The sequence below is a fragment of the Sapajus apella genome, unplaced genomic scaffold (assembly GCF_009761245.1).
Source record: "Sapajus apella isolate SASKATOON/1434 unplaced genomic scaffold, GSC_monkey_1.0 scaffold101, whole genome shotgun sequence".
NCBI classification, from domain to species: domain Eukaryota; kingdom Metazoa; phylum Chordata; class Mammalia; order Primates; family Cebidae; genus Sapajus; species Sapajus apella.
Window position 1 is genome coordinate 1,636,203 of NW_022437041.1, and position 10,715 is coordinate 1,646,917.

General features: G+C 36.5%; 1 protein-coding gene across 8 annotated transcripts in view; it reads left to right on the plus strand.

Moving 5' to 3' along the window:
- TBL1XR1 (TBL1X receptor 1) overlaps window positions 1–10,715 on the plus strand; it is a 195,657-nt gene that overhangs the window by 177,748 nt on the left and 7,194 nt on the right. For all 8 annotated transcript variants that reach the window (XM_032258276.1, XM_032258280.1, XM_032258283.1 and 5 more), the window contains 4 exons: window positions 253–374; window positions 517–591; window positions 3,937–4,064; window positions 5,298–5,463. In XM_032258276.1, the coding sequence (XP_032114167.1) occupies window positions 253–374; window positions 517–591; window positions 3,937–4,064; window positions 5,298–5,463 (491 nt within the window). The remainder of the gene's footprint in view (window positions 1–252; window positions 375–516; window positions 592–3,936; window positions 4,065–5,297; window positions 5,464–10,715) is intronic.

The window sequence follows — 10,715 nt, forward strand, 5'->3', positions numbered from 1 at the left end:
TTTTACAACTCAGTTACTAGGCCAGTGTATTTTCTCTTAGGGTCTGCCTCACATGGAAATAATTAAACTACAATTTGTTAATATTTGTTATATATAAATACCTTTATTTTGAATTTTTTTCTTAATACCTTAAAAAGCCAAATGTTTAAATGCCTATTAGCGTATTTTATTAGTTAACAGTAATGCAAAGCTAAAACTCCAGGATTTTAATGCATGTGGAATGAATGCCAACCTAACCTTTGTTCTTTGCAGCACCAGCACTGGATGTCGACTGGCAGAGCAACAACACCTTTGCTTCTTGTAGTACAGATATGTGCATTCATGTCTGTAAATTAGGACAAGACAGACCTATTAAAACATTCCAAGGACATACGGTAAGAAACCATTTTTTTCCACACTGAAGTAGTCATGATTAACAAATTATGTTTTAGAATAGTTTTAAAGTATGTATGTCTAATATTCAAATAACTACCCAGTCTATACAATGAAAATGTGAATATTTACTGTTATTTTTAGAATGAAGTAAATGCTATCAAATGGGACCCAACTGGCAATCTCCTGGCCTCCTGTTCTGATGACATGACTTTAAAGGTAATTTGCTTAGTAGAGAGAATTGGGGTGGGGGTGTCACACTACGGTATGGTTGCTCTGGCCATTTTAAGACCATTTAGAATGTTTCTCGTACTTTGAGTGTTTAGGCCTGGATGAGAACTCCAACGTTTTAAATGGCTAGCCATTATTTTTAAAATTTTATACTTTCTCTTCTGAAATACATAAAAATATTTGAATATAGCAAATAAATTATATTAAAATGATGGCTTATGATACAGTGGGACTTAGGATACCCTATTAAGTTAGGGTTCTCCAGAGAAACAGAACCAATAAGAAGATAGATGGATGGATGATTGATTTACTATGAGAAATGGACTCACATGAATATGGAGGCTGAGAAGTTCCACAGTTTGCTGTCTACAAGCTGGAGGTATAGTTCCAGTCCAAGGCCAGAGAAGAAGCGCCAGTGGTGTAAGTCCCAGTCCAGTAGTAGAAGACCAATATACCAACCCAACCATCAGGCCGAGGCAGAGAATTACCGCTTGCTCGGTGTTTTTGTTCTGCCTGGACCTCACTGGACTGAGTGATACCGTCCTACATTGGCGAGGGCAGGCTGCTTTTCTCAGTCAGCTGAGTTAAGTGCTCATCTCAACTGGAAACACCTCAGACACAGCTGGAAATGATGTCTGGCGAAATATCCGTACCCTGTGACTCAGTCAGAAAGATAAAATTAGCCATCACCAATAGTGAGAAAGGTCATGCTATAAATTGTGTTCACCATTAGAAAGTAGCATGTTGATACAATTAAAGTTTATTTGCATATAGAAATATTTGACTGATAAGTACTCAAGATCTTTGTAGCATTCATGGATTTGGTTGAGATTCTTTGTGATGTATTAATTTGATTTTGCTGGGGTATGAATGTATATCACCATTGCTGGGAAACTGATATATAGCAGAGAATCTCTCAGCAAGTGAGCCTCATTGACTTACCAACATACACATCTGAACATGGATCTGTGTTTTTCTTGTATGATTAAAAGCAAAACTGCTATCTTGCGCCTAAGTACATCAGAGTCACATCAGAGTCCACAGATGGGGAAAAAAGCATTTTGAGGTAAAGAACAACCCAATACTTATTTCCAAAATAAGTGAAGCTTTGAGCCCTCTTCTGCAACAGCTAACTCTCTGCTCAAAACAGCTTTATCCTTCACTTTGCAGTACCAAGGACTGCAGATGTGATGGCCCTTACAGATAGGAAAATCATGAGGGAAAACTGCTTTTCCTGCTACTTTGAACAGATTAAATGTAATTGTGGGAGCCTTGTGAGGTTTTTTCCCTTAAGCTGGGGTTTTTGTTAGACAGTTCTTAAGTCTGGGATCCCCTAGATCCAGAGAGCCTTGTGCCACATACCGAGTTGAAGCTGGAGAGAGGTTAAAACTAAAAATTGTTAGGTTTTCTTCATCCTAAGCATATTTAAATGTCATATAGGATTTTAAAGCAAAACCTAAAATGGATGGGTAATATGTAATAGGCCATTTTCTGAGAAAAGGGAATGCAAGGTAGAATGCGGAGGTAACGCTGAGCTCAAACAGTGTCTTTGAGTCACGCAGGCAGAGGTGATAGCTGGGAATGATGCTCAGAGAACCGTAAGCTCGAGATTGAAAACTGAGAGTTCTCAGCAGATAGGTGGTCATTAAAAGCCTTGGGCACAGCCAAGCCTGGTGGCTCACACCTGTAATTTCAGCACTTTGAGAGTCCCAGGCAGGCAGTTCACGTGAGGTCAGGAGTTTGAGACCATGCTGGTCAACATGGTGAAACCCCATCTCTACTAAAAATACAAAATTTAGCCAGGCGTGGTGGCAGGTGCCTGTAATCCCAGCTACTTGGGAGGCTGAAGCAGGAGGATTGCTTGAACCTGGGGGACAGAGGTTGCAGTGAGATGAGATCGTGCCACTGCACGCCAGCCTGGGTGACAGAGTGAGACTTCATCTCAAAAAAATAAAATTTGGGGGACTGGGTACGGTGTCTCATGCCTGTAATCCCAGCACTTTGGGAGGCCAAGGAGGATGGATCATGAGGTCAAGAGTTTGAGACCATCCTGGCAAACATGGTGAAACCCTACCTCTATTAAAAATACAAAAATTAGCTGGGCGTGGTGGCGCATGCCTGTAGTCCCAGCTACTCAGGAGTCTTGAGGCAGGAAAATCGCTTGAACCCGGGAGGTGGAGTTTGCACTGAGCCGAGATCGCGCCGTTGCAGTCCAGCCTGGGTGACAGAGCAAGACTCTGTCTCAAAAAATAAAAAATTTGAGCAGGGGCAAAACTGTATAGGTAGTACAGAGTAAGAAAAGAAAAGAGGGGACCTAAAAAAATAAGTCTTAAACTCAATCACCAAATCAAGGGAGATGAGCTTTCCAAAGGAAACTGAAAAGGAATGACCGAAGTGGAAAAAGAAAGCATGTAGAGAACAAGATGAGAGTGGTCAACAGTGTCAAATTCTGTGAATTAGAAAAGCCTCATGAAATCAGTTCCGAAAACATGTCATTTACATTTATTTCACTTGGGGTTGTAAATGCGTAGGTCACCAAAAACACTGTGATGCTTCATTATCTTTTAATGGTTATGTCACGGAAATGTGGTCAAGCCAATTTTTTTTATTGCTTGGCCCTTGGGTTTGGGGTGTTGTATGTGTTTGTGTTAAGGAGTTATTGCAGGACCTATGATGTCTTTATTGAGTGATTTTTTTTCCAGAAATACTCTTGGTGTTGATTGCTATTAATTTTTGCTCAAAAATAATACACACTTTTTTCTTCTTTCTCCTGCCTTTTATCCTAGTAATACACACTTTAAATCTGTGTACATCGGCATATTTTCATCTTAGGAAAGCCTTATTCTCTACTCTGACTACTTTTTTCTACTTCCCTCCACCCCCATACTTTTCATTTGAACTTTATTTCATATGTTACTTTTTATAGTTCTTTGTGAGTTGTTATTTCAGTTCTCCATTGCAAGATTTTCCGGATTCTTAAATTCTAAGAGCAGTTTATGATGTAGATCTTTTACTTAAGGGACAGTGTAAAAACCGTGCCTTCAGCATTTTAGGATTATTACCCTATCCAAATTAATCTTAGAACAACTATAGTTAATTCAGTCTTCAAACTTTGTAGTAGTGAATATTTTTAAAGGGCTTAAAGCTAATTTGTTTTTTACAGAGATGTAATATTAAATATTTCCTGTTGCACTTCAGTTTCTTGTAAATATTCTCTTTGTGGTTATATCACTCATTTTCAGCTGTCAGTACAATATTTTAAATGTCAGGATAATGTTTTAAGTATATTCATTTATGGGAAAATAATCATACACATTTTTCTTTTTTGTTTAGATATGGAGTATGAAACAAGACAATTGTGTCCATGATTTGCAAGCACATAATAAAGAAATTTATACTATCAAATGGAGTCCAACAGGACCAGGGACTAATAATCCAAATGCCAACCTTATGTTAGCAAGGTGATATTTCTGTTTTAATCTTCCTTTTATGAGTCTTCTGCAAATAAAAATTCTGATAAATATGAAAATTTAGGGAAGAATTCATGAAGTGGGGTTTTTTTCTTTCTTTTTTTAATTTCAATAGTTTTTTGGTGTACAGGTGGCTTCTGGCTACAAGAGTAAGTTCTTTATTGGTGATTTCTGAGATTTTAGTGCAGTGATTTTGCAAACAGTGTCGTGTACCCAATATGTAGCCCTTCATTCTTCGCCTCCCTCTCAGCCTTCCCCCGACCCTCACCTTGAGACTGCAGAGTTCGTTATATCATTCCTAAACCTTTGTGTCCTCATAGCTTAGCTCCCACTTACAAGTCAGAACATGCTTGGATTTTCATTCCTGAGTTCCTTCACTTAGAATGATGGTCTTCAGCTCTATCCGGGTCACTGCAAAAGTTCCCTTTTATGGAATATGTATACCACATTTTCTGTATTCACTTGTTAGTTGGTGGCATTTAGTTTGGTTCCTGAAGGGTAATCTTTAAACAGTTATTTCAAGTTGTTGTTATTATTTCAAGATGTTATTATTTCAAGTCATAGTGATATATTGAAGATGTTATTATATATTATATATATCACCAGTGATATATATATTATATATATATAATGTGATATATTAAGTGATATATGTGATATATATATATATAAGTAATATAAGTGATATAAGTGTAATATAAGTGATATATATATATTATATATCACCATAGTGATATATTTCAAGATGTTATTATTTCAAGTCATAGTGATATATTGAAATGATCAAATATTGACTACAGTCCAAGAAATTGAGGCATAACAAAATTAAGTGTCTTCAGTATGTTTAGAAAAAAAAAAAGAAATGGAAAAATGTGTTCACTTCAGTGTTGAAAACTATGTGAAAGAAGGATTATTTAAAGAGAAAAGGAATACAGTAAATCAGTAAATACAGCAAAACATAAAACATTTATGTTTTCCAATCCTGGACTTGGGAAATTCCTTTATGTTTTCCTCTTGTTTAGCTTTCTTTTTCTAAATTTTATTTATTTATTATTTTCTTGTCACTGACTTGAAAGCTCACAGAATATTCTTCTAACAGACCAGTCGGTCTGCTTCTCATTAAGAATTTTGGCTATTAGATGTGGCTGAATGTGGGAGGTTGGGTGGGAGCAAGGTTGGGGGAGTATTTCGTTACTTAGAAATTAACTTTCTTTCCCTTTTCAGTGCATCCTTCGATTCTACTGTTAGGTTATGGGATGTAGACCGAGGGATATGCATCCATACCTTGACAAAACACCAAGAGCCTGTGTACAGTGTAGCTTTCAGTCCTGATGGCAGGTATCTGGCAAGTGGTTCTTTTGACAAATGTGTACACATCTGGAACACACAGGTATGTCTCCATTATTTAAACGGTCAAGTACTCTTAAAGTTAGTTAGAAGCATTTGCCTATGTGCTCTCCTCCTCCCCACCCGACATTTGGTTGTCATTGCTCTTGTGGCATTAATTTAATTCTTGGTTTTAAAATAAGAGATAAACCAACTGAAGTTATATATTTATGGAGACCAGAAATTTGAAATGGATTTAGATTTTGCTTGTTTTATTAATATTTATTATTTTATTCTTTGGTTTTTTTTTTCAAGTTTTTTTTATTTCAAGATATCAAATATGAATGTTTAAGATGTATTTATTTAGATAAATGACAGATTTTATTTTCCAAAATAATCGTCTCTGAAGGGGATATATATGAGCAGTAAAAATTGTGTCAAGAGACCAGATTTTATGGCTGAATGGAATGATTTATGAGAAAGAAACTTAAAACTACACTACTTTTCAGTTAGTATGTGAAGTGTTTCAAAGATTCTTTCTTAGAAGGGGAGAAAACAGCCTGTTGCTTTCAGTTTTTTAAATCTCAAGTGTTTTAGGTTCTTAAAATTTTTTAAATTTTTCATTTAGTTTTATTTTTAAAGACGGGGTTTCACGATGATGGCCAGGCTGGTCTTGAACTCCTGACCTCAGGTGATCCACCCACCTTGGCCTCCCAAAGTGCTAGGATTACAGGCGTGAGCCACCGCGTCCGGCCAGTGTTTTAGTTTTTATGCTCCATGAACTACACTTTTTTAATAGCAGCCACTGGGCTCAGCCCTCCCTTCAGCCATCACATCTTCGTTGGTTGGAGTGCACACATACTAAGTTGTCATGGGGTATTTCGCTTTGTGTAGGTGACTGCCACTATAGTTCATTTCACAAATTAATTTTTTTTTTTTTTGAGACGGAGTTTCGCTCTTGTTACCCAGGCTGGAGTGCAATGGCGCGATCTCGGCTCACCGCAACCTCCGCCTCCTGGGTTCAGGCAATTCTCCTGCCTCAGCCTCCTGAGTAGCTGGGATTACAGGCACACACCACCATGCCCAGCTAATTTTTTGTGTTTTTAGTAGAGACGGGGTTTCACCATGTTGACCAGGATGGTCTCAATCCCTTGACCTCGTGATCCACCCGCCTCGGCCTCCCAAAGTGCTGGGATTACAGGCTTGAGCCACCGCGCCCGGCCTCACAAATTAATTTTCATAACTTACTTTCAAGATTTTTTTTTTATCACATCATACTTTGATATAGTTCAGAGAAAAACCTTGTATACAGCTATCCACTGAGAAAGTTTGTTCCCATTTCTGGGTCTCCTGCTGGTAACAACTTTTATTAGTTTTTATTTCTTCCTAACTTTTTTTTTTAACCCCTGCCCTCTCAACCCAGCTTTTCCCAACTCCGGGAAGAGAAGACGGCTAACTTCTTTTTATGAATAAAAGCATTGTGTTTCTTTCATTTTACACTACCACTGGCAATATAACATAATATATTACCTCACAGTTCAATCTATTGGGGAAAAATGGAATTTCAGCATAGTTTAAATTTGCTTTTTTCTTATGAGTGACATTGGGAATCTTTAATATATTTAAGTGTACATGTTAGTTTTCCGTGAACTGTTCGATCATGTTTTTTCCATTCTTTTCAACTGGATTAACCGTTGTCTTGATTTCTAGCAGCTCTTTACAGAGTTTGTAATGTGAGTTGCAGATTTTTGCTAGTTGAGCAAATAATTATTAAACCTGAATCTTACATTATATTTTAATTAAAAAATTAATATATTTATTTTTCTTTAAGTGGAGACGGGGTCTTTCTATGTTCCCTAAGCCTTAAACTCCTGGGCTCAAGGGATCCTCCCACCTCAGCCTCCCAAAGTGCTGGGATTATAGGTGTGAGCCACCATGCTGGGCCTTCTAATAAAACTTTAGGCTGAACGCGGTGGCTTAAACCTGTAATCCCAATACTTTACGAGGCCAAGGCGGGCGGTTTACTTGAGGTCAGGAGTTCAAGACCAGACTGGTTAACATGTTGATACGCCATCTCCTAAAAATAACAAAAATTACCCAGGCATGATGATGCATGTCTGCAGTTCCAGCTGAGAGGGAATCACTTGAACCTAGAGGCGGAGATTGCAGTGAGCCAAGATGGCACCACTGCACTCCAGCCTGGGCAACAAAGTGCGACCAGAAAAATAAATAAATAAAATTAAGTAAAAATGTTCTGCTTTAATTTTTCATCATTACTTCCTTACCTCTACTCCCATATTTTCTCTCGGTGAATATTTGCCTGTGTTGGATATATTCTGTAATATGATAATGTGATTTAAAAACTCTTTTCTAAATTTTAGTTTAACTTTTTGTTTGTGGGAAGACAGCTAATCATGCACCCAACCACACTTAAACTGAACAACAGTTACAGAGTTGGTGAAAGTGAATCTAAATCTAAATAATATAATTTCCATGTATATTCAAGTTAGTCTTCATTCATTTTCACTTTTAATAATTACACATTTCAAACAGAAAATAATATAACACTTCTATACCTACCGCTCAGATTTAAATGATAAGAACATGTTGCCACACTGTTGTGATTCTCTTCCTTCCTATTTTTACCTGATAAAATGTTACAGATACAGCTAAAGTGTTTACCTACATTTTCCTCTTCCTTCCTAGAGGCTATAGCAATCCTGAAGAGAGTGCCTGTCATTCCCATGATTAATGATATATACTACTATTTTCTGTGGTAAAATTGTAATAAATCATATGCTGTTGTGTATCCTGTTGCATATCTTTTCAAGCCTGTACTTTTCACCATTTTGATTTTTGAAATATCACATTAGTACTTTTATCTCTAGAATGATTTATTTAGATGATTTCAGATCATTATGTGAATATATTAATTTTTAAATTCATTTTCCTTTTGGGGGACTTAAAAATATGTAACATTACTGGCACATCCTTACATGTTTCCTTGTGCACATGAATGAAACTTTCTCTAATGCTTTAGTATACATACATACATGTATATGTATCTGTAATCATGGCCCATAGGGTATTTTTATGTGTTTGTGCCTAACTGCTCTTCAGCATGCATACACCCATTTTCATTTCTAATCACAATATTTGGGATTTCCCATTTTCCTTTATTCTTAGATTATCAGACCGGTAAACATTTTTCCAATTACATGGATATGAAACATTATTTTGTATTATTTTGCATTTTCTTGGTTATCAATTAGTTTAAATGTCTTTTCAAACAGTTACTACACAGTTGGAGTTTAGCATTTTAGTTCCCCACCACCATCTTTCAGTTATTTTGTTTTCTGTACTAATTAGTGTTCATTATGCATTCTGGGTACTAGCTCTTCCTGGTCATATGGATTGCAGTGATCCCCCAGTACCTTCTTTTTTCATTTTCTTCGTGCAGAGTGTTTATCATATAGAAGTTTGTGGGTTTGTTTTGTTTTGTTTTGAGACAGGGTGTCACTCTCGTGTAGGCTGGAAGGCAGTGGCAGATCACGGCTCACTGCAGACTTGATCTTCCTGGGCTCAGGTGATCACTCCCACCTCAGCTTTCCAAGTAGCTGAGATCATAGGTGCATGCCACCATGCCCACTAATTTTTATATATATATATATATGTATGTATGTATGTATGTATGTATGTATGTATGTATAGATGGGGTTTAACCATGTTGCCCAGTTTGGTCACCTGCCTTGGTCTTCCAAAGTGCTAGGATTACAGGCATGAGGCACCACACCCAGCTCATATGGAAGTTTTTAATGTTAATGTTTAGATGTATTTATCATTCTCTTTTTTTAATTAATTATTTTTAGAGATGAGGTCCTGCTGTGTTGCCCAGGCTGGACTCAAACTCCTGAGCTGAAGAGATCCTTTTACCTCAGCATCCTATTAGCTGGGTCTGCAGGCACACGCCACTGTGCCCAGCTAGATCTATCTTTTTTGATAGGTTTATATATATTATATATATTTTAATACGTTTTTCCTTATAGATGTCATTGAGGTCTGATATTTTTTCATGAAGTATTTAAGTTTTATTCCTTTACATTTATGTTTTTAGCCTCGTTGGAACTGATTTTTATATATGGTGTGAGGTACAGATTTAATTTTGTCTTTCCATTTGGGTAGTCAGTTGTCTTAGCACCATTCATTGTCCCCTTTCTGTTTTCATAATGCCACTTATTTCATATACCAAGTTCACGTATGTGCGGTTATACTTCCTCTTTTATTCTGTTGGTACGTTTGCCTTATCTGAATCAATAGCATAATTTTAAGAATTCTGACTTTATAAATCCCTCTTGTTGCTGTTCTTCAGAATCGTTTTTCTGTTCTTGCTACTTTAGTCATTGATATTTCCAAAACAGAGCGTAAAATTTTGTTCATGAGTACCTTGAATTTATAGGTGAAATTAGGGAAAATTGTTATCATTGAGTTTTATCACCCATAAATATGCTATGTCTCCATTTATTTGTCTTTTATCACTTCAGTAAAGTTTTATAATTTCTTTCTAAAGATCTTTTTTCCCAGTGTGTTCAGAGGTGCCTTAAAAGTTCCTGAGAATGACATCTTTTTAAAAATATATTCCTTTTTTTTTACTTAACTGGTTGTCGCTTGTGTTTAGAACATGTTCAGTGAACTCAGTCCATTGTGACAAAGACAATTTTAATGAAATTTGGGTATAGAACTGTAGAGTGCTCATGGAAGATACTACAAGACATTTAAGGGCGCGTGACCAACTGTCTATTACTTTGTTGTCACTATTGTGTACCAAGAGTCTTTTTCAACCTTTGAAAATAGTAAAATAGTGAATTTTCAGTGCAGGAGAAAGCCGTTGTCCGTTTGTTGTATATACGTCTAGGTGTCTTGCTTTCCCCTTTCCTGTATGGTGAGTTTCCTAAGCATTTGGTGAGTAAAGAAGTCTTGCGCCAGCATACGTACAAATTGGAGGTAGATGCTGATGATCCAAGCCATTGGCCTTTTTAAATGTCATAGCTCTGCCTTGTTGTCTGTACTGTTTTGGTTCGTTATAGCCCAGTTCAAGATTGGTAAGTGCTTTTAAAAGAAAGTTCTTTTGTTTTTTTTAACCCCCAAGTTGGCTGTAGATTGAATGTAGGTTGATGATAGGTTTTTTTACCTAATATTTTCTCGGTGCTACTTTTTTCTCTTTGTTAACCGTAGATACTTGAACTTAATCTCATAAATTATGAGACATTTTAAGTTGGGAGAATTTTTTTTTTTTTTTTTTTTTTTTTTTTTTTTTTT